The sequence below is a fragment of the Camelus ferus genome, chromosome 26, assembly GCF_009834535.1.
Source record: "Camelus ferus isolate YT-003-E chromosome 26, BCGSAC_Cfer_1.0, whole genome shotgun sequence".
NCBI lineage: Eukaryota > Metazoa > Chordata > Mammalia > Artiodactyla > Camelidae > Camelus > Camelus ferus.
The window spans coordinates 4,186,483-4,211,313 of NC_045721.1; the positions used below are offsets into that span (position 1 = coordinate 4,186,483).

Genomic DNA, 24,831 nt, shown 5'->3' on the forward strand with positions numbered 1-24,831 from the left:
AGAACACGGGAACTGAGTGCAGTGTGGGGTCTGCACCAGAAAAAGGGCATTCCTGGGGCAACTGATAAGACCTGAGTATGGTTTACAGATTGGATAATAATACTGTATCAGTGTTAACTGATTTTGATGACTGCACTGTGATTATAGAAAATGTTAACATTTGGGGAGGATGCATGCAACATTTACAAGAATTCCTCATATTATTTTTGGAAGCCTAAAAGTTTTAAAAAACTGTTTTCAATCAGCTCAAGTCCAGCCTTCCTGACACCTGCCACAGAGCCGGTCAGCCCTGGTGCCCACAGCCCCAGGGACACATCCCAGTGTAACGTTCACAACCAATGTAACGTTGGCTTCCTTTCTGTATCTCCCACCAGCACCTCTCAAAAGAAGTGCAATGTAAGCCATGTGTAATTAAAACATTTCCAGTGGCCGCATTTAAAGAGTAAAAAACAGGTGAAATTAAATTTTACTGATACAGTTTCGTGGACCCAGCATTTCCAAGGGGTCATCATCTCACTGTGTAACCAATGTAAGAAGTTAGGTATTTTGTTTTCCCTTCTTTTTTGTACTAAAAGCCTTCAGAAGCTGGTTGAACTTCACACTTAGGGGACATCTCAGGATGTCCAGCCACAGGCAAGTGCTGGTGGTGACACTGCAGGACGTCTCAGGACCTGAAGAAATTGTGCTTTGTTTGCATCTCACTCCCGTCACCAACCACTGCCTAGGATTTATTTATGGGAATTAACACGGGCTTCGGAACAAATGCTGAAACACCCTGCGCCCCGCCCGCCCTGCCCCCGAAGTGGAGGAACTCACGGGCCCCGCAGGTCCTTCCTTCTCCATCTTTTGGCACGTGTCTTTCTCGATGCCTGAAACACAGAGAGTCATGGTTACGGTCACCCCGAGAAGTTGGTGCTGTCCCCTCCTAGTGAGAGACTCTGGGAAACCCCAGTGAAGGCCTAGAGGGATGTCTGTGAACCCGAGACCAGCATCTCAGGGGTCCTGAGTGCGCACTGCATGTTAATGACTGCTGTCAAAGGTCCAAAACGCCCTGGAGAAAGGAGCTCGTGGCCCGTCCTCCATAACGGGAACCAGGTCTTCAGGTGGAAAGAGCGACAAGGCTGCCCCCTTGTGTCCATGAGAAGTTTTACAAGGGAGTTGTCCTAACCCATAACACTGAGAGCTATTCTGTTACCAAGTTGGAGTGAATCTAAATTCCAGCCGGGAAAGGTACCCTCAATCGAATTAACACAGCAGACAAAACAATAAGCTCTAGATGGCAGTGCTTGGAAACGAAATTCATTATCCTTCCCACACCCTTCAGACTGGTCTCCTGGTCTCTACCACCAGAGTCAACATTTAAAAAAAAAACACACAACATAATGCTTTTTCTAATTAAAGGACACATGTATTTACCAAAGAAAAATTTTAAATATGGGACAGCACACATAACATTAAACCTACAATCCTGTACATGCAATAACAAATTACTCTTTTAGTGTCCTGTCAATAGTGCATTATTTAAAACACAAATATGACCATCACGACTCCATTTAAAAACTTTCAACGGCTCCCCTATACCAACAGGATCCAGCCCAAAATTTTCAGGACGAGCTGGTGTTCCCACCTGCCCTGAACTCATGGAGAGTTACTGGGCATTTTACCTACAAGACAGGTTCCTTCCCACCCCTGTGAGAGATCACCCCGGGGTACATCTCTGTCCGTATCTATCGAGACCTCGCTCGAAGGTAACTCTCCCAGGACACAGACCCCCGCCACCACCTCCCCATGTTATGGCTGGTCAGTTACGAACAGCATTGACAGTAGCTGTTCTGTACGTAGAACCCCAGCTCCAAAGATTTCTGCCAAAGGGATTTCCTCCTAGCGAGGAAGAATATTATTCAACGAACGTGACCGTGCACCTGCATCAGAGGAAATTTGAAGATGAATCACTCATAGTCCTTAACCTAAAAAAAGTTTATCAAAGGTACCTTCTGTAACTAATACACTGAACGGCAACATAAGAAGAAATTCTGTGGGAGCCACGTGACACTTTTGAGCTAGACCTGCAAGGATGGGCAGAATTTCCATAGGAGACGGCAAAGAAAGGTATTTTATGTGTAAGAAATAAGTGTAGGTACGAGAGTACTCAGGGCTAGCCTACGTAACTGGGGTAAAGAGACAGAATAGGAAATGGCAAACGGGGGTCTTTGGGGAAAAAGTGTCAGAGCAGAAAGAGGCCAGGGAAGAAGTCTGGAACACTGCCTGACACGTTTTACTTTATAGACGGGAAACAGACCTGGGGTTGGCGGGGAGCTGGGAACAGAACTCTCACAAAGTCCAGATTTCCACCTGCTTCCCTGGTTTGATGACAGATCATGATTTTTAGAATTCTAAGTATAAAAGCCCCACGTTAAATTACACTGCTGAAGACCTGAGTCTTTAATGACCTTTAATGTAGTCAGAACACGGTGCTAAACATTTCACGAGTCAAGGTTAAGGACACAGATACGATGTGGGATCTGGAAAAGGGCCTTGGATCTGAAATGTTCTAAAGAGGACCACAGCCAGAAATTTCAGCCCAGGTTGGCCCAGAACATGAGGGAGGTTGGGGGGTGTTCAGCTCAGTGGTACAGTATGTGCTTGCATGAGCTTCAATCCCCAGCACCTCTGTTAAAAAAAGACCATGAAGAAGAATTTTGTAGGGCACTGGTCCATTTCAACCCACCATGTACGTGAGCAAAAAAACTGGTAACAGTCCAGTGGAATGAAAACCATCTTGTTACAAGTTAGCCTCGTGGTCAGAAGACTGTGGAACCAGACTGCTGTGAAGAACTTGAATCCTAAAGAATCCTAGTCCCACCACTTACTAGACAAGAGACCTTGGCCAAGCCACTTAACCTCTGTCTCCCTCTCCTCTCTGAAAAACGGGGAGAACACTACCCAGTGAGGAGAAACGAGTGAACACACGTAAAGCACTCGGAGCAGTGCCTGCATGCGGTGAGTAACCACACCTGCTGGTTATTATTATTTCTAGATGTGAAACAAGGAGCCCAATGATCACAACGTGGTTACGGGACACTGCACTGTAAGATGCAGCCAGACTAAAGTCACTGCTACAAAGTTCAAGCAGTCTGACACACCAGTGTCTCTGTGCGTCCTGCCACACTTGTCCGTCTGTCCCTGGAGCTTCCACGGGACACACTTTTGCGTCTCTTCTCCAGACCAAGAGGCAAAGCATAGACCGGCCACCTAAACCTAAACCTACCCCGAGGGGCCCAGTTCTCTGACCTCCCTAAGGCATCTCCTGCCCTGGGCTCTCAGGCATTTCCACGCTTACGTAAGTAAGAAAGATGAAGATCTGCTTCCATACCTGCTTCTGAGGATGCGAATGTGCGACTTACGGCAGACACGGGAACATTGGAACATTCAAAGTACTCCGGGCCGTCCTCTGGCTCACCTTTCCCCTCGGGCCCCACGGGTTTCTGACCCGACGTCGTGGACGCCAGCTTCTCCTCATCGGTGGCGTGGCCGTCCCGGTGGGAGATGTCTGAAAGCTGGGAGGTCACCACTCCTTCATCCTGGGGAAGGCGATAGATAGGATGCTACCGTGTAGGGGGGCACACGGTGGGGGGAGTGACGTCTCAGGACCACCCCCCATGGGGGTTCGGTGAGCTGACCGAGGACCAGGACACAAACCTCTCAGCCACGAGCGGCCATACTTCCTGGGACCAGGCTTGTGCACCCCAAACCCGAGAACTCAAAAATGGAGCTTTTCTAGCCTAAATTTACAAGCAAGACATTGAAGTGGTTAAAGGCAGTAGTTTTCATGTATTTTGCGCACATGGTGCCTACATTTTGGGGGAAAATTTATGTACCCCAGTGCATTTCCAGGTGACATCTAAATAGCTTTCAGCATGAGTTTAAATAGTCCAAGAACATACTACCTGCTGTATATTATTTCTTGACTTGCTTGTCTACTTATTTTTCCTTCCAGTTTTATTGATAAAATTGACATACAGCTCTGCACACTTTTAAGATGTACTGCATAATTGTCTGATATACATACACCGTGAAATTATCACAGTAAGTTTGCAAAACATCCATCCTCTTATAGACACAAAATTAAAGAGAAAGGAAAAAAATTCTGTTATATTCTAAATACTGACTTTGCTTGTAAGTTCAACCCAGTGAATCTAGTGATTTGACACTTAATGACCTACCTAGAATCGAACATGAACAAGCCCTTTAATGTCAGAAATTTACGTCATTCTCTTTCCTCTCTGAATTCGTATTTCCTCCCTAGTTCCATCAAAAAGTTATCCCCAAAGAAATGCATGTAACTGAAGGAATGGTTCCCTTGTCTCCGGAGGCCTTCTTGAACCAGTTTTGGAAGTTAAGGATCTGGAAGCTGGTTTACTTAAAGCTGAGTTACTCAGATCCCCACTGGAAAATCTTCCTTAATCACCGCCCCGGTGGGGAAGGTTGGTCCAGGAGACATTGTGGGGACAGGCACAGACTTACCTGAGAACAGCCGTCCAAAGCCAGAGACTGAGCGTCGTATTTCTTCACCTTACAGCCACTCCTGGGGAGAGACAAAGAGAACACCAGGCCGGTTTGGAATCACGCTGAGCACGTCCGTGCTGCGGGATGGAGCAGACAGCGGTGTGTGCAGACAGAAGCCAAGCATACAGCCCTGCACGAGGCACACGTCTACGCGTGAGAGACGGGAACACTCGCGTCTCGGGATGCTGAACACCAGCCCTCGGGCCCCTACGGGTTTTAATGACATGTCACCAATGGCTCTTTCGAGAGCAGCCTAGGCTCAGGGAGACATTTGCATCGTCTGATCCGCGCTCACTGGGCTCTGACAGTCATTGTTAGAATTACCACGCTGGACCACGGTCTTTGAAAATTCTTTATTATGCTAACAGCCACAGAAGTCTGGTGAGACGGCTCCAGACCTGTGTGCTCACGGAGAAGGGCTGTGGGTAACAGAGTGTGTAAAAATAAAAATTTCTGAGCAAACTGTTACCGTTCCTATTAAGTAGTAAGATGGAAAATGAATGTCACGGCCGGAACTGGGGAAGCTCAAACCGCCTGCTGTGTTTAAACTAGCATCTAATTTGTGATCCGAAGACTGATTCAGATTCTGGTCTGTTTCAACATACTTAAAATTTCCAGTACCACCACTCTGATCAAAAAGAGAAAAGAAAAGAAAAGAAAAAAGAAAAGAAAAGAAAAGAAAAAAGAAAAGAAAAGAAAAAGAGCAATTTTTTCTCGCTCTGGGGGGCAAAGAACAGACCAGCATACACATCACGAGAGTGTGAACCACCACCTGGTTTTCCCTCGCGATGCCTGAGCGCTACCCCTGACATCAAACTTGAGTTGAGCTGACTCGGTAAAACGCATCCCCCTGCACCAAGGCAGCAGAAGACCCTATCAAAAGAGTCGATTATTTCTGACGCTCCATAGCAGAGAAGTTCCTCAAACCACCGTGGGGATGGATGATGGTGGGACCAAGCCAGCGCGCAGCATCAAAGCGCCACACGGGGCGTGCCAAGCCAGGAACGCAGGCTCTCGCACCCAAGGTGGGAGGGCCCAGTTCCACTCCGTTAGGTTATCGACTGCAAGGCTAAGCTGACTCATGGAGGGGCAAATGAAATGCAAAAAAAAAGGAAAAAAGAAAAAAAATCACCAGAAGGTCAAACTCAGAAAGGAAAGCCAACATGCTATGGAGAGACGGTCCGGGGAGGGCGGGGGAGGAACTGCCAATGGTCCCAGGGAGAAACAGGAACAGCAGGAGTACTTACAACAGAAAACAGAGAAATTTCACTTGCTCAGTAGTCCTGATGCACCAACAAAATTAGAGACGGGAAAGAGACAGACAGATGGAGAAAAAAAAAAATCATGTAAAGCCTGGAATATTCATCTCTAGTCTGGCAGATGTAAACGCTGCAAAGTTCTTTCTATGAGGTGGGATACAAATTTAAAATCTCACACCCATGTACGCTATCACCAGTGAGTGAATGATTATCCGGAGGGAGAGAGTGGGAGAAACCCTCAGAAATGCCACGTAGTCAAATTTATCGATGAAAAGTAAACTCTCAAGTATTTGTAAATGTCAAAAAACAACGTTACTGCCGACTATGTTTACTCAGATGTCGAATCATCCTGATTAAAGGCAATCAATGAAGGAGTGAGAATATAATTGAAAATGTATCTGCTTATGTCTCCGGTAGGTGCCTATCACTAAGACACTTACAATGATTTTCCATAACTTATCTTATTTGGTCCACAAAATCCCAGTCATAGGCTGATGTCTCTATTTTACAGAGGAAGGATCTGAAATGCCTACTCTACACATCTTTTAAGAAAAGTCACACAAGCACCCGGTGACCAGAACTTCTAACTCCCCACTGGAGTCTACTTCCACCTGTGTATTTCCAATCTCTCCTACGATGAAAAGATTTGCCAAACAAAACCCTAGAGTTACACTAGCGGTGGAGTACCCTTCTCCTGCAGAAAGAACCAGGAGACAAGAGTTTTCGTTGCATAAGAGTTTTTTAAAAAAATCTATCAGGTATTTTAGCCCAGGAAGTTCATTCATCAAAAAGAGAACCGGAGGAAAATGCAGCAGGTGAGGGAGGCAGCACTGAGAGAGGACGCTTCTTGCTGCTGAAAACAAGGCGTAGGGTGAATGTCCTTCTCCTGGGCCCCGATCTGGTCACATGTCACATGAATGCGCTGGCCACACACCTTCAACAAGCAACTGAAAGGGAGGCTCCCAGGGATTCCTTACCAATCCCGCCAGGCGGGGCTGCCCATAATTAGGGGACCCCACGTTAGGAAACACCCGGGCAAAGACCTGGCCATCGCATGCCTGGGGCGCTGTCCAGACACAGGTAACTAACCTGAGCCACTGACGGGCACTTTAAAAACACCTGATCGACAATATTTCCCAGCAACCATTTAAGTGCTCATCTGTATACACAATCAAAGAACAGAGCGAGAACCACCAGTGACAGTCCATGCCCCTGACAATTCTGGGGAGCATCCTGGGGGTGCTAGAGAACTGACTCCCACATTGCTCATGCCTCTTTCAACCTCCTTCCCTGGTGTTGATCCACCACGCCACGCCACCTGGCGTTTTCCTTTAAGTCACAGTCATGCTGAAAATCATCTCCCAGACTGACCTGTGGTAACAACTAGAAACCCGGTGCTTCTTCTCAGCCTTGCTTTTCACAGTTCATCCTCCGTGTCACTGGCCCTTCTTTATAGCTGATTGTTTAGTAAAACGTCACGGGGCCACAAAGCAAGACCGTCAGCGACTCAAGTTTTAGGACATGGCAACTGTGTGACAAACTGAAACTGAAGGGACTACAGCCGGAGGGTCGTCACTCTGAGAATTCTAAGGATCTTGCAAAAGTGGCCCCAGTTTTCCCAGGGGAAGGGAGGTGGCGGTGGGCAGAGGCTTCATACAGCAAAAGACTAACAGACTAAGTCAGTCAGATTTAGGCAATCGTTGAAAACAGTCATGATTCGTTTTGGAAACTCCCCTCCTTCCTCATAGAGCCAAAAGCTCTATAAGGAGACATGAGAATTCTCATCACCATTTAGTGGTAGGTTTGTTTCCAACAACAAAAAATCACAGCTTTCTGTTTAAGTGAGAAGACTTCTGTAAGACCCTTTCCCACGTGTTACAGGTTAATCTGCAGGCTTGGAACTTTTGTTTCGTCCATAGACAATCTGAAGACGGTGGCTAGCAATGACACTTGAATTCTGTAGATAAAATGATCCTGACAGCTCAGATAGGATTTCTGAAAACCACCAAATCTCTACCTGCCTGTCTCACAACTTTTTTTTTTAAACAGAAAAAAAGTACCCTTTTTTCCCCCCCTTGTTTAAAAACAGGAAGAACTCGGGGTGGGGGATAAAATAGGGGGAAGAACTCAGCTGAGTAAGCTGAGGACTCAGAAGCATGGTAGACATCCAAAAAGGAGACCCCGGTATTTCTGATTCCACACCAGACTTAGGTAAAAAAAGTGATCACTGTAGTACGAAGCTACTAGCTTTGAGTCTGCCTGGGGCACCTTCAAAGAGAGCTTCAGGTCACCAAAACCAAAAGCTGTGGCCACCAAACTCACAGAGAGGACACGGAACACAGCACCCACACCCGCTGTCACTCACGTTATTAAACGCGACTTGGCCTTCTTGGGTGAATCTAAGATTTCATGAACATGACTACCGGCGGGAGAGCAAAAGTCACTGCCCGTGAGAGTCATGGTGGGTTTAAAGGGATCCATGGATTCGTCAAAGTTATCTGGGTCGAAGCGGTAGGAGCCCTTAGAGGAGAGCAGGGGGGAGTGCTGCAGGGCGGAGTGGCCCCCAAGGGGACTGGACGTGGGGCTCTCCCAGGGCCCGGGGTCCAGCGTGGAAGATGCTCGGGGGAGAGGACCACCGTCTGCGGCCAGGCCAGGAGGCGGCTCTGCTCCTCCTGCCGCGCTGGCACCATCTTTCTGGGCCTGGGGAGTCAGTCTGCTCCCCGCTTTCCTGCCCAGTCTCCTGGGAAGGGCTTTCCTGGCCTCTTCACTTGCCACATCTTCTGAGAAATCAAACTCCAGCTTCAGCGGGGAGCTCTGCGACCCCTCCAGCAGCTCAACCCCTGAGTCGTTGATGTCATTCCCAGGAGGGCCGGGAGTTTCCTTAACCTTGGGGGGACATCTGCGTGAGGAAGGGCTGTGGTTCCCATCCGCTCCATCAGGACCGAGCTGGCTGGACGGCCCGGGGAGGTGTGGGCCCTCCAAGAAGTCCCCGCCGATGGCCTTCTTCCTCAGGGGGACGGGCTTGGGCTTCCTCAGCCTGCTCCTGCCGGGCACCAGCTCCGGACAGGGGCTCCCTGCCTTCGGGCCAGCTTCTGCGGGCGCCTCCAGCGGGAGCCCCCTGGTGCCCTCGGTCATGGCCTCGTCCTGGAGGGCGTCTGGTGCCCCGGAGGGCCCGGCCTCGCCTAAGTCCGTGGTGACACTGCCATAACCTGCGTTTGTCCCAAGTGCTGCTGGGGTATCCGTGGAATTCTTGGTTTCTATGGAAAATGGCCTCACCACTGAGATTTTGCTAATGTCAGGTTCAGGCTGTTCTTTGAAACCCTTGGCTGAGGAACAGGTGGCAGCTTGCTGAGCCCCCTCATTTCCTGGGGGACTAGAACAAGCCTCAGATGAACGCTGTGCAACCACTTCTGCCACCAGCTGTTCATCCACTTCTTCTGAGTCTAGAACAAAACACAAAAGCCGTCTGTTAAAAAGTGATCTTTTGGGCACTGGTGAATATTCTCCGTGAGCTGAGCCCACGCAGACCAACAGCGAGCTATTCTCTCTCTGCTTGTACTAAGCACCCCCAGGGTCCGGCAAGGATGGCACGGCGGCCTGAGAGGGGACGGCTGGACCACACTCTCAAGCGACGCTTTCCACCCCAAACGGTGCCTGTGTATTTATTACCCAAGGTATACAAATAGTAATTACACCCAGTAGAGCTGTTTAGGAAAAGGCCTTCTGCAAAGCATACTAATACAATGTTACAGTTTCGTGGATTCAAAACAACTGGTCTGGAAGCAGCTCTGGACACTGACAGCTCAGGCGCAGGGCTCTGCTCCAGCACTGACACCGTTCCCAGCCCCTGCCTGACAGCTTCAGGGTCCAGTTTTGTGCCGGAAGCATTTTAATCTTTGGATGTTAAAAATAAGTATTCTCTCTTCCCCAGAATAGAATTTAAATAACTGGACTGTTTTAAAATTAAATGAAAAGCTCATCGTGGCCTGCTCAGAATAACTTCTCTGCAGACTTAAAGATGAATTTGAAAAAGCAGATACAAGAAAAATGGATTTAAGAGCAAACAGCCTTTATTTTATTAAGACACAAATCATAAAACAGTAACGTTATTTCTTCTTCAAAATCTCTCTCTAAGCTGGGCCAGGAATTCTCTCAAATCATGTGTGAGGATTCAAGATCCTTTTAAATTGGGGTCTTGTTAGGAGAAACGCTGCGATCAGGAAGGTATAAATGAGGGTATTTCTCTAAAGCACAAACTAAGATAATGCTTTCCTGACTTAGACATCTGAAATTATAGCACAGTGGCAGCAAACATGGAATAAATTGGTTATTACCATCGTTATCTCATGATTTAAGGGAAACTTACGCCTACCTCCTAATCTTTATCCAGGATCAAAGAACTGAGCATCACTGCAGTTGCTTTTTAAGGCACTCACACATCTTTGTGCACGGCTCCTATGGATGGAACTAGGCAGTGGCTTACAGACTGTTCTGCACACATGCTTCAGACAGTCACCAATGACCAGCCTGTCTTGTTTTTAAAGAGATATATAACCATTATTAATACTGCAATTTTCAAGACAGGTCTCAACACATGATAGCTGGGATTTAACATGAGGGGAGGGAGGACAAGCAATAGTGAAAACGCAGCATCAAAAACCCGGGGCTGCAAAAATCTACACGAACAGTCTGGGTTAGAAGCCAGGTGGGGCCTGGGCACTCCTGCTGGCACCCTAGTGTCAGTCGGTTGTATTTAAAAAAATATATATATATATATATCAAATCTTGATTAGATCACAGCACAGATAGTTATCACTTACATTTTTTGGTAGGGGGAGGTAATTAGGTTTTTATCTATTTATTTATTTAATGGGGGTGCTGGGGATTGAACCCAGGACCTCGTGCTTGCTAGGCATGCAGTCTACCACTGAGCTATACCCTCCCCCCTAGTTATTTCACATTGAGCCACAGAGAGCGTTTAAGCAGGGGTGGAACAAAACCAGATCTGTGTTCCCATCAGCTCACTCCAGCTGCGACGTGCAGACGGGCTGGAAGGAGGTCAACACGGGACAAACAGGACCACTGGTGTGCTACCCTGGGGGCCTCTACGAGACTGGTGTTAATGCACAGGAAGTGCACAGTATCTGAGAAAAGGAGGTGAACTTGATGAGGCTTGGGGACAGGCCGGACGTAGGACTGAAGTAAAAGGAGGTATCAAAGATGACGCGGACGTGTTCAGCTTGTGGAACCAGAGGATGGTGTCACTGCTCAGTGAGATTCGGGGCCACCAGCCAAAGAGCTTGGGGGCCATTGGAGTGGGGTTGTGAGGTCGACCTTTGACACTCAGGGCTCTTTGGGACCCTGAAGTAGACACACTGAGGAGGCAGTGAGTAAGCTCAGAGAGGTCTGGGCTGTGATAGTAACTAGAGCTGTGATGTACGTGCGATTTCTTTCATAGTCACTGGATACAACATAATTGTAAGTTATCTCCCCCCTACACTCTCATCTTTGAGCCCTAGCAATTCTAATTTTTTTACATAAGTCGATTATCTTCTTTTCTAAAAGTTTACCTAAAAAAGATTACTTGAATTTAAAAATAAAACTTGAAGTTCAACCACCTTTGTGAATTAAAAGAGTACTATTATTAATGATGACATCATAGTTGTATCGGAAAGCGCCCACTGTAGAGCTGCATCCTGAAATATTTGTGACATGATACCTGGAATTTGTTTTAAAAATACCCAAGCGACAAAACAAAAGAAAAAGGTGAGGGGATGATGAACGCAAGTCTGGGAAAATCTGGACAATTATTAATCTGGACAGTGGGGACATGGATGGCTCACCCTTGCGTGGGACGCTGGAAGCTGATGACAATCCAAAAGAAAAATTTCTTGTTTGTTACATAATTTCTCTCCCTTTCTCCTCTCCTTGCCATTGACTCCAACACATTTACCATCGGTGTCCTGCAAGGGAGCCCCGGGCACCAGTACGGACTCCTCTGTGTTCCTTCCCCACAGGCTGAGACAGGTTAAGGGGAAAGGGTGAGGCTGAGACAAGGAAAGGACAGTGTCTCCAACCCAGTGGTCCTCCTCTTGTAGCCCCATGCCTTCCCACTTCTTGGAATCTTTTGTCTTCATCTCCTGATTCCTCCACCATCATCCCAAGCCCCGCTGAGGCCAAGGGGAAACTTACAGAATCACCTGTCACTCTCTCCCAGCTATCAGTTCCCACCCTAATCTCCTCCATTAGAAGAAGGCAGGGCCTTTTCCACCTCCTCCACATCCACCAGCTCTTCTAGACCCTCCCCTCTTCCCCATCCCCACCCTTCGCACCAGCTGGGGACAGAGGAGCAGGTCTCAGGGAGACCAAGCTCTAGCCCTGCCCAGTGCCAGCAACCTGAAACACCTGCAGCTCTGAGGATGAAAGGGTCTTCGTGGAATGGGGAAGGAAAACAAACACCCCTTCCCTGAATTCAGTCCCCAGCCTGGGGAGAAGACCCCCGCCCCCAGGCATTTCTTAGCCAGATGCCAGGTGAACAGCCATGCCCAGCCCTCCAGCCACTCCCTGCAGACCCCACCCACCGCAGGCCAGCATCTTCAGTCACCAGGAGAGAGCACTCACAGGGGTAGAGGCAGGGGCGGGAGGCAGCTGCTCACTGATTTAAACCAGTTTGGGGAGTTTGTGAACATGTGAAACAAGAAAAACACCAAACTTCTCATGTAACTCACAATGGTCCGTTTGAGTAAGATTTCACTGCGTTTACATTCTCTATCAGCAAGGTCCCAGTGCCAGCTGACCCCAACACCCAGTGCTGCCCTAAAACAGGACCGAAGCTGCCGGCATCGCACCACTAGTAACTTTCGGTAAGAAAAGAAACACCCACCGTGTCTGCGGGCTCATTCTGACCATGGCTGTCGGCCTGTGTTTTCCTCTGAGAACCCTGTTACGTAACTGACCTCCCTCTAGTCAGCCCCCTGTCCCTACAAGGGTCCTGCAGCCCCTCAAACCTTCCTCCTGGGCGCTGACAGGCTCTCCCCCTGCAAAGAGCCTGGCTGAGCTTGGATGATTCTGACAAGCACAGCGCTGCCTGGCGGCTTCGTGAACAGACAGAGATGAGATCAGTAGACGAATTCAAAGCAAACACAGAGGAAATCCAAAAATAGACCAACATTTCCACTTCTGCCGCGTCTGTTGCTGTTAACAAAACCCTTCCTTCCAACGAGCAGCCTCCCCCAAGTCTGAGACACTGTGTGATGCCCCCTGGATGCTCTGATCAGTAGGTTTCTTCCATGCTGATTCAGGATATCGATGACCCTCGTGTAAGAAGAGGTTTTCCCTCCCACTTTATAATACTTTAAAAGAAAAGGCACCGAATGCCAGAATTCTAGAGACTGGGGTAACAGCTTGACGTTCTGGTTGGCGCTCTGGTATTTTGAAAATATGCCGGGTTAAAATACGAGCTGATGGGAAACCTTGAAAGCCTTACAAGAGGGGAAATGCCACGATCACCAAATATTTTTGAAACTCAGAAATGTATGCAGCTCACACAGACTGAGAACCCGCGCCACGAGCTGCTTCCACATGGGTAATCTCGTTTGAGAGGAGATAAAACAGCAACTGCTCGGGAAACACTGTACACCAACAGTTCAGATTTGGTGTTTTTCTCAAGCATGCTTGACTTTCTCCCCTCCTCACATTGTAACTTTTTTGGCAAAAACTTCTCTGAAAGCTCCTTTTAGATCTGCCCGCCACTTCCTCTCCTTTAGCTGGGGGAGGTCCCTGTACGGGTTTCTAAATACAGGGTACGTAATAAAGTGACAGAGCTGTAAAGTTGGACAGACCTCCTGTATCTCGCAGACACACGTGCTGGCCTCCTAACCTCAAGATCTAAGCAGTCACCCACGTCTCAGAGACGGGCTGGGACTCTGAGGCGGCAGCCTTTAAACAATCTCTCTGAACCAACACGTGAAAATGAACATCTCCGCTGTCGTTCAGGAAGCAGGGTTCTGAGGTGAATTTTCAGAGGGTCCCTGAAGCCCCCTGAGACTCAATGGAAAAATTACACCGTCGCCTTCCCCAGGGGAGAAGACCCAAAGCCTTCTTCACAGCCTGGCCTTAGAATCCCCCGAGCAGAAGCCTCTGTATTCGGGACCCACTTTCAGGGGCCTCAAAAGGGCTCCTGATTGCTTGATAGTGACACTTCAATCCCCCCTCAAAACCACCAACCACCCTGAGGTTTAAAAACTCTCAAGCTACTTGGGGGAAAAACAGCTTAACATCAAAGAGTAAAGCTTGTCACCTCTGAGAACATTCCAAAGGAATGTTGCAAAGTGCTATTTTAAGCAACTTTAGGTGTGAACTAAATCTCTGAGAGGGAATGCTTGCTGAAACACAAATTTAAATTAGTCCATTTAAACAGAAGTCAGTCACTAGCTTCCCACGTGCTGATGTGAAGAGGGGCGTGGAGGGTGGGTGGCCGGGCCCTAAGGGGCACTGAACGTCCAGTGAAAGCTGGCGGGGTGGTCTTGACAGGGCACGGGGTGGCAGGAGGGGACGCCTGGACAGATCACCCCGTGGGAAACTGGACCTCCGAGGAGCAGACCTGGATGAGTGTGTTCCTTCTCTAGAGGGTGGTTTGGGTTTTGCGGGGCAGAGGGCAGCGTAAGGTCAGGAGGCAGCCACAGTCTGGCCCAAGTGTGCAGACCTTACTGGACAGCGTGGTTTTCTAGGGGATGCCATGCAATACCCAAATCACAAACCTCTTGCGTCATATTTACTGAGCCATTTCCTTCTCAGGAGAAGTCTTTGGGTGTCCCCAGAACAGCAACTTAAAAAAAAAAAAGTGGATGGAAACAGCAGTCTCTCCCTCACCAGCAGCCCCAGGGCAGCAGCACGCACGCGCGTGGGCACCTGCCCTCACCCCTCTCCATCTCCTCGGGTATCCCCACCTGGCCTTCTACCCTGCTCCTCCCCGATGTGACCTTTCACCCCGCTCCTCCCAGTGTGACCTTTCACCCATCCCCCAAAACACACACTGGGTTGTTAAACTAATGACATGAACACTAAAGCCACACTACTCATTACATAAGTGTTGAGGGTTTCCAAATTTCCTTGTCTTTCTAATCACTGCTGTGATGAACACCTTTACGGACGCATCTTCACATCAGACAACTGTGGTACAACGAGGCCGGCCTTCGCCCGGGGTTCCTGGCACGGAGCTCCTGAGACCCTTGGAAGTTCCTGAGTGATGAGATTGTCCTGTTTTTTTCACAATGAGCCCTTTCTGACCACACCTGAGTGTAATGAGGTGTCTCAGGGTGGGGGCCCCTAGTGTCTAGATGGGGCTGGTCACCAGGAAGCCCAAAATCATGATTCAGAGGGTGGGAACTTGCAGAGGCTGGAGACTGGGTTCTAAAAAGTCCTGAAGGGTGAGATTCAGAAAGCTTCTGGGTTGGTGAACCTGTCGAGGTGCTGGAGGGGTGACAGGCCTGGAGAGGACGCGCAAGCCCCGTGCCTGCCCCACGCCCGGCCCCACGCGTCTCTTCTGTCTGGCTGTCCCCGACTCGCCTCCTTTACAATAAACCAGTAAACGTATTTTCCTGAGTTCTTTGAGTCACTGTGGTGAATTACAGAGGCTGAGGGAGTGGTCGTGGGAACCCCCAAATCTGTAGCCAAGTCGGGCAGAAGTGTGGGCAGCCTGGGGACCACCTGGGACGCACCTGGCACCTCAAGTAAGGACAGCCTTGTGGGGCAGAGCCCTTAAGCCTCTGGAGTCTGATGCTAACTCCAGGCAGCTAGCGTCAGACTAGGGCTGAACCGCAGGACACCCAGCTGGCGTGTCAACACTCAGAGAATCGGTGTCTGAAGACACCACATACTCAGTATCGAGGGAAAAGCCTCGTAAGTACATGCGCTATTTAGTCACATGTTCATGTATCTGATACGCTACAGGTTGGCCCCAGACAGCAGAGGGATGCAGCCTCATCTGGCAGTAAGAACACAGGTCCTGCATCCGTGTGACGGAAGCAGCGGCTCGATTCACGACGCCCAGGGCTGATGGTCTTCACGAGGCACACCAAGCAGATTCTCATAAAACCAGGCTCTGCAAGATGTTAGGCAGTGCCCTCCCCACATCCTCCAGAAAAAGAACAGAGAGGAAGCTGCCCCACAGGACCGCTTAACCTCCCCTCAGTAGCTGTCTGATTCCAGCTCAATGACTAAAACAAAAACAATGTATTGGTCCAACAACATGAAAAATTATGTTTTGAAGTGGTGACTGGCATGGAAAGACGCTGGCTATATGCTATCAGACAAGTCGATTTCTAGAAAACTCTGGGACCAGAGCCTTCGCCTCACTTCCAGAATGGCTTAACCACGGAGTGTTTACTCACGTAACGATTCTCATGCAATAAACCTTGGATAAGCATTAAATCATCCCCGAATGTTACAGACATATAAACAAAATGAGTGATATTGAGCCAATTCTCCCATCCGGAGGCCCAGAATCCTTTTTATTAAGCATAAAAATTTCTCCTTCCCCAAACCTGACTCCTCCTACCCCATCCGTCTTTGTCTCCAATTCAACACAGGACTCCTGCTCCAGCCCCGCCCAGCCCTGCCTCTCCTTCTCTTCCCAGACAGAAGGGCGGGCCTTACTACTGTTAAGGGCTGTTTGAGATGTGTCTCCCTCCTGGAGAATTCTTTCTCCATAATTGCACTGCTGTTGTAACTGTGCTTGGAGGCCCAGATATATGACTTTATTTCACACTCAAAACAACTCTCACCCCACCTTACAGGTGACAAAACCATGGTTGAGAAAGTTTGGAACAGAGAGAGTCAAGGAGCAGGAGGGAGGAGGCGGCATGGAACGTGGTCTAGGGCACAGACAGGTCTTGGCTCACCCATGCCACACAGCCCCCCAATTAATTCGAGAGCTGTCTTCGTCCATCTGATTTCCTTTCACTCCCAGGATGACCCTGAGAAAACCCAAGTGGGACCACAAGCCCAGGAAGGAGGGTTCCAGGGTGGAGGCTGGAGGCTCTGGTCTGACACAGTCAAGCACACCTCCCTCCGGTGTTACATCCACAGAGTCACAGAGGAAGCAGAGGGACAGGGCTGCTCTAGGGACAAACCACTCGTGCCACGCTTCAGAGTGCGCACAACTGCGGTCCAGAACCCAGGTGACCAAGCCGGGCTGCACATCTCAAACAGGCGCAACTACTCCCACCTCCCTGCTCCATTCTGTCCTCATGGGGGGACCTGACCCCACAACCTCACACAACCCCGCAGGTGGTAATGTCTCGTAACTGGCAAAGCTCGGTCTGTCAGCTATTAGAACAGGACCCCTGGTTCCCAAGGCACTGGCCTGGATTTCTGAACTCAAGCCCACAGGGTGGGTCTCTGCTATTCAGGACTGCATGGAGGATCTGCAGAAAGAACACAAACCCGGAGGGCGCAGCAGTGACCGTGACGTTTTACAAACGTACTACTGACTGTCAGCCACAGGACTAAGAAAGCTGACACGAAGACCCAGTCTGGACGTTCACAGTCAGCACTCCCGAATTAGTTTAACGCCCTCAGCTTCACCAGGACCTGAAGCCCTGAAGTCAAATCACAGAATGATTTCTAAGATAACCATCTAACCAACCAGTCACAGGCCCTATGACCTGCAGCACACGCTGTGTTAGGTGTGAAGGGACCACAAATCAAGCACGGGGGGTTATAGTTCAGTAAAGGAGAGCCCCCTTCACGTGCAGAGCCCCTTCAGAGAACAGCCAAGCACTCGTCATGAAGGAGTAACCACCACCTTTGCAACACGATCGAAGCTCGCGTGTTCTGACAGAGTGCACGCTTCCACTGCTGGGCTCTGGTCTTCCCGCATCACCGGCTTCTCTTCCCTTTCAAAATGAGTTACTTCCTCTTTCAATCTGCCTACACATTTAGCAAGAGAACTTTCTGGAAGCACTGATTCTATATTTTTGAAAGCCAGTGAGGGTGTATTTTAACGGGACCTCTACTGTGGACTTAGAAGCACGCTGGGAGGAGGTAAGAATGAACGGAGGCATCTGGGGTACAGGGTACAGCAGAGGCAAGGACAGGAGAGACTGCACCCGGCTCGGCGCTGTTCCTCTGAGAAGGAAGGTAAGAGCTGCCCCCGGAGCTGGCAGGAGCCGAGTGGTCAGATGCCGATTTCCTAACGGGGCACTGATGCCCTCTGACCCTGACAGTGTAGGACCCACGTTCTGTCACCCCTCAAGAAACAGGCAAACAGGCCCCCAGGTCACTTTAATTCCCCTCTCCATCCCAATCTTGGCTCATGCTCCTTTGGTAACAAGTGGGACAGTCTCTCCCCTGAAATGCCACTCACGGAGGAACACAGTACAAATATTCAACTGCATAAACTAGACTGTGGTAACCGGGGTGCATCTGCCTAGAACTAAGAATTCAGAACAAATAAACTACTTCACAGTTCATGATGGCCAAAGCACTTCCCTACATATCACCTCACCTGACCCTCCAATCAACCCTGTGAGAAAGGCAGAGCAGGGTTTGTTCATTCCACTTGAAAACAAGAAAACAAGGGGTGGGGAGGGTATAGCTCAGTGGCAGAGCGTATGCTTAGCCTGCACGAGGTCCTGAGTTCAATCCCCAGTACCTCCATTAAAATAAATAAAAATAAAAAAATAAAAACAAGAAAATGACATGATGGATAACTGTATGTTAACAAATTTGATAACTTAGACAAATTCCTAGAAAGACACAGAAACAACTGAAACTGACTCAAGAGGAAACAGAAAACCTGAATATATCTAAAATAAGATAAGAGATTGAGTTAGTAAATTAAAAACTCCTACCACCCATTCCCTCACACGAAGAAAGACCTAGACAAGACTGGTGAATTCTACCAACTACTTAAAGAAGAATTAATATCAACTGCTCACAAACTTCCAAAAACTATAGGAGGAGGAAACACTTGCCAACTCATTCTATCAGGCCAATATTACCCTGATGTCAAAAGCAAACAAAGACACCACCAAATACACACACACACACACACACAAACTGCAGACCATATTTCTTATTGAAAACAGACGTAAGAATCCTCAACAAAATATTAGCAAATCAAATCCACCAATACATAAAAAGGAGTATACACCATGAATAAGCAGGATTTATCTCAGGAATGCAAGGTTGGTTTAACATCTGAAAATCATTTAGCACAGTATACCACAGCAATACAATGAAAGGCATAAACCACATGATCATCTCAATATATGCAGAAGAATTTGATAAAATTCAACATCCTTTCATGACTAAAAAAAAAAAATCACTCATCAAACTAGAAATAAAAGGGAACTTCCTCAACTTGATAAAGGACATCTATGAAAAATCCACAGCTAATGTCACACTTAGTGGTAAAAGACTGCTTTTATCCTAAAATCAAGAACAAGGCAAGAATGTCAGTTCTCACCACTTCTAATGAAAATAGTACTAGAAGTTCTAGCCAGACCAATTAGGCAAAAGAAAAAAAAAAATCCAGGTTGCAAAGAGGAAAAGTAAAACTCTATTTGTAGAGGATACAATTTTGTGTATAGAAAGTTCTAAGGAATTCACCAAAAAGCCCCCCAAAAACCCAACCTTGCTGAATTCAGCAAGGTTGCAGGATGCAAGATCAATATGCAAACATCAACTGGATGTCTGTACACTTTCAATGAAAAGTCCAAAAATGTAATCATGAAAACAATTCAATTTATAGTCGTATCAAAAAAAATAGTTAGAAACAAAGTTAACAAAAGAATTGCAAGCCTTGTACTCTAAAAACTACAAAACACTGTTTGAAAAAATTAAAGAAGATCTAAATAAATGGAAAGACATTCCATATTCATGGATTGGAAGATTTAACATTGTTAAGATGATCATACTCCCCAAAGTTATCTACAGATTGAACACAATCTTTATCAAATCCCAGTTGGATTCTTTGCAAAATTAACAAGCTGTTATTAAAATTCATATGGAAATGTAATGGGACCTAGAATGGCTATAATAACCTTGGGGAAAAAAGAACAAAGTTAGGATTGCTGCTTCCTGATTGCAAAACTTACTACAAAGCTACCGTAATCACGACAGTGTGCATAAGGAAAGGATCAATGAAACAGAATCAGAAGTTCAACCCTTACATCTATGGTCAACAGAATAAAAACCGAGTTACACACCCTTTAAATGGGTGAACTGTATGGCATGTGAATTCAATTTCAATAAAACTATTAAAAAAAGAAGAGAGAATGAAGAGACTCAGGGTAACAGAGCAGGAGCATGTCCCACAATCCTATAAAACATTCCACGACAGCACAGACTTACATTTCGGAAATGCTTTAAACAGTCTCTTACATGTGTCCCTTGTAGGAACATATATTTGAGAGAGTGGGTAGGTCTCACCATCACAGCAGTATGGAATTTTAAATTTTTCTTAAGGAAGCCTGCAACGTGCCGGATAAATTCTATTTATAGACAGAGGTGAAAAAATGACATCACTTCTCTTTCTGACAACAGACACAGCCAAGTATGTGAACCATCTTAGAGATATGACAACTGGCACCTTCAAAAGGCTTCTGTGTTGGGTGTTTTTTTGGTGGGGGGGTGGATGTTGCTTTTTTTTTTTTTTAATTCTAACTTTTAACATTTGACTTCCTCCCAGAACTCCCTCACATTCCCTGGCTAAAACTATCTATTTGCTGCTAAGATGTCTGGGGAAGGCCAGGAGGCCTGGGAAGCAAGGTGGTCAGCTCCCTCTGGACTCTGAGCTCTGCAGGGGCCTTTCCCCCAGTCCCCTTTGTGTCCCCAAAGCAGAAGCTGAGTGCCCCAAACAGAGCTGATGCTCAGTGTCACTGCTGAGCAAGCGGCAGATACACAGAGGACCCCCTTCTCACCTGACTGACTTTCATATGGAAAATGTAAAGCACAGCAGTGATCAAGCCTTCAGCTCTCCGCAACAGTGGTGACGGGTAACGCCTGTTCTTCCTTTGCCCCTTCCCCTTTGAAGACCCCTCCTCCTAGCAATGTCTGCCATGGTCCCCCCTCCCACCCTGCTCTCCCTGCCCCGGTCCCCCCTCCCACCCTGCTCTCCCTGCCCCGGTCCCCCCTCCCATCCTGTTCTGCTCTCCTGTGTGTGTGAACCAAGGGCTTTGGGGGGAAACAAGTGTGACTGGCACTACGCCACCCCTTTCTACTAAAGTGGTCTGACCCGAGGGGGCTGTTAATCAGGCATATTTAGCATTTAGGGCAAGTGCCCAAAATGTGAAGGGTTTTTGTTTTTTGTTTTTTGAGTTTCGCATCTCTGAGTTCTGGGTCCCTCTGATTCCCCCAAAGTTGAAATATATTTTGTATCTGTACATTCTCAGCTGCCCAGACAAGGGCCTCGGCCTCAAAATGGCATAGAACTGGACACACTGCAGTATCCTGGGGGCAGGACACCGGGACAAGGAGGCCTTTTCCAGGCCCACTGGGTAGACCCGAAGGGTGGGCTGCAGCGATCCCACTCCCCTGACAACTCTGGGGCCCCAGGTCACCCAGAGCCTGGGAGTGACCAGGGGCTTCCAAGCGGGTGAGTTAAGACAGTCTCGGTATGTCGTGAAGGTTAAGATGTCACTGCTTAAGGCAGAAAAACACCCCCCCACACACCCTGCCTGAACCCAGACAACAAACTAACTGTCCAAACCTCCTCCTCCCCACCCTCCAAAAAACCCGCCAAACTAGAACATTACCCGGAAGCTGGGGGTCGGGCTGGGTGTCATTTACTTGCTTTTTGTAAGAGACGGGGGGCCAGGTGCCAGGCTGTCCTCCTGAAATAAACTTCTAACTTCTGAGAGGCTCATGCTAATATACAAGACTCTGCAGGTAGAGAATATTCCAGAAAGTCGCTCTAAACTGAACAAGCTTGTACTAAGGATGAAGAAAGTACTTCAAATTTCCAAACCAGCGCCCTGTGCTGTTTTGCTTAAAAAGAGCCCAACCCCGCCCTCTGAAGGCCAAGGTTACACGGAGATAAGAGGGTGGGGCCCACTAGTCAGGAGGATCTGCCCCCCAGGACACAAGTCCTCCCCAGGAGCTGAGCCAACAGTGTGAATCCGGCTTCTCTCCTCACTCAGGAGTGCTGCTGAGCTGTCTGAAGCCACGGTTCCAGAGCCTTCTGCCCCATCCCCAGCACGGCGAGGAGAAACGGGCTAACTGAACCCACAAGGAGGACTTCACTCTCGGCTGCCTCACCACCATAAAGCACATCTCTCTGGGGATAATTACTCCACGATTCAAAACACCAACTGCCTCTCTCACAAAGCAGCAACCGCCCACACAGGGCTAGGAAGCTGACACAGGATAAAGAGAAAGCAGTGGAACGCTGGGCAAGAGAGGAGCCTCCAGACAGAGCAACGAGACGCCCCCAGAACAGGATGGGGACCCTGGCTGAAAGCACATCATTTCTTCCCCCTCTTCTGCTCCCGCACCCTAAGAAGAGGGGCAGAAGGAAGGGGTGGGGGAGGCAGGGCAGAGGCCCCAAAGGAGGAGAGTGACGGGCTTGTGGCAGCCAGCCTCCAAGATGGTCCTGGAGGAGTCCCACCTCCTGGTATTCACGCCCTTGGACCCGTGGAACCGAAAGGGTACTGTGGAGTAACAGTGCGACTTCTGAGGCTGCCATCAGCGACACTGTAGCTGCCACGCTGGAAGACCACTCAAGCAACCCCGCCGAGAGAGGGGTCCACCCGTGCGGTCAAGAGCTGAGGCCCCCCGCCAACAGCCGGCATCAAGATGCCAGACATGGGGGAGCTGCCTGAGGAGGGGTCCTCCAGCCCCAGTCAAGCCTTCAGATGACTACAGAGCCCCAGCCAACGTCGTGACTGCGCCCTCACAGCAACCCCAAGCCGGACCACCCAGCTAGGCTGCACCCAAATTCTGGACCTATGAAAACTATGGGAGATAACAAATGTTTATTGTTTTAAGCTGCTAGTGAGTTGTGCGGTCATCTGTCATGCAGCAGGAGATAACTAATACCGCCCTCTCAGAAAGCACTCTTTCTTCTCCAGAATAGGTGCTTGAGTCCCAGAAGGCTGCCCACATCTCCCTGCACCTGCCTGTCCTCACCCACGCCCGATGCACAGGTGGAGCGTGAAGCCGGAGACATTATGGAACGTGTCCATTCCATCTTTACTCCTCACTGAGGAGCTGAAGCTCAGCATTAAGGCAGCAAAATGTTTTCAATCCAAAAGCACTGCTGACCCAGAGACGATTTCCCCTATTCTGACTCCATGTCTAAATGGTGCTGCAAGTTTCTGATGCTCAAAACTCATAAAATACACTTTATACTTCATACATTATACATGTCAAGTTAACACACGTGGAAGACGTAGCCTCTGATTTCTTTTTAAAATTAGTATCATTTAACAAGACACTAAAGATGTTTTCCCCCATCACATACTCTGTCCTGGCATCATTTTAAGAACTTTTATTCCTTTTGATAAGTCTTCTCTGAATTCAGTAAAGAGAGAGATCCATACATTCCCTGCAGAGAGAATCTTGTGGTGGGAAATCTTTTGGTGGCGATGAGGACTTTGTTGTCATGATTTCCAGCAAAGACACAGAGAAGAGCCTTAGCCTGGACTGGCTAAGACATTGTTTGTGCCTGCCAAACAGGTCCACCAAACTACACATTCCCCCCCTCAAATTACATTTCTCATTGGTGAATTAATGAAGTACTCCATTTGGTTATTATCCCCTTACAAGTTTGGCCACCATCAATCTAACCCCTGAGGACCCAATCATGTTTGCATTGAACCCACAAAATTAGGTTCATGTCTACGCAAAGGTGAGGGTGAGATCTTGAACTCACCAGCATGGTCCCTCGCTAGGCCCAGTGTTAACAGCGGACAAGTCAGCAACTCTCAGTTATCAAGTTCCCACAGAGATGGCTGTTTGGGGTGGATAAGCCATGATCTTCCCATCTCTAATCTGAGTTCAGGAGACCGTAACAAAATGGTTTATATCCATTCACAGGGGCTTCCTGTGAATGGCAGTGCTGGTCACTCAAAAAAGATATCATGACTGCCCTTTAAATGTTTCAGTGGCTTTAGATCACATCCAGTTTTTAGGTGGAACATTAAATGGTAGCAACATAATTTGAGAAGGCTTGCCCCCGACACCTCCCACCCCGAGAAAATGCCTCCACCGCCAGAAACTCTCAAAGTAAGTGATACTGTTTTATTTGACGCTCAGGTAAGCCCCAGACTGGGAAATGCAAGTCTGAAATGAGTTTAATCATTGCAACACTTAAGATGGTCTTGAATTTACTATTCATCTGCAAAGAACGATACTGCTTTGACGGTTACTAAAATCTTCACTTCCGGCAAGGCAGATTTTGCTCCGCCCCCGAGTGTTTTATTCAAACACTGTGGTTCTACATCCTCTGAGATCTCTGCTGGGAAAACTATACTTTTCCCCCACGAGTCCACTCCCTTTGGGTGGAGCGCCGTATAGAAGTGAGGTGCTCCCTCCTCGGGTCATTTACTAGTGTAAGTAAAGCAACACAGAAACACGGCCTGACCCCACTTACTAACTGGTAGGACTGTCCAAGCTGAGGGCTACAAACATTCAATGGTTGGAGGAGGGGAGGGCGGAAGTGGACTTGTATCATGCTACTGAGGTTTTCAAGCCCTAGACATTTTATAAAAATAGAATTATAAAAGTAAAAATAAAATCAAAAGTGAAAGAGACAATCACGCCAAAAAATTAAAATCAAAAATAAGAGCATCAGCCTGGGATGTTACCCAAGGAGCCACATGGGCTGAATTATCAGACTAGGTAACAGTAAGGGTTCTTAGTCCCACTGTTTCTAGGAAACTCTAATGATGCAATCCCTGTGGTAGGGGGCAGGGAAAGGATGTTAAAATCTCTCAGGAGAACCATGCTTATAGATATGGTTCATACTGGAACTCTCCAGTAAGTACCTCATGAAAAATGT

At 48.1% G+C, this 24,831-nt stretch overlaps 1 protein-coding gene across 9 annotated transcripts in view; it reads right to left on the reverse strand.

The window, feature by feature from the left end:
- TACC1 (transforming acidic coiled-coil containing protein 1) overlaps positions 1-24,831 on the reverse strand; it is a 93,374-nt gene that overhangs the window by 19,657 nt on the left and 48,886 nt on the right. For 3 of the 9 annotated variants that reach the window (XM_032468452.1, XM_032468454.1, XM_032468453.1), the window contains 4 exons: positions 8,191-9,268; positions 4,525-4,585; positions 3,374-3,581; positions 817-869 (listed from right to left, as the gene is read on the reverse strand). In XM_032468452.1, coding sequence (XP_032324343.1) covers positions 817-869; positions 3,374-3,581; positions 4,525-4,585; positions 8,191-9,268 — 1,400 coding nt within the window. The other 6 variants (XM_032468456.1, XM_032468455.1, XM_032468458.1 and 3 more) reach the window with 4 other exon arrangements.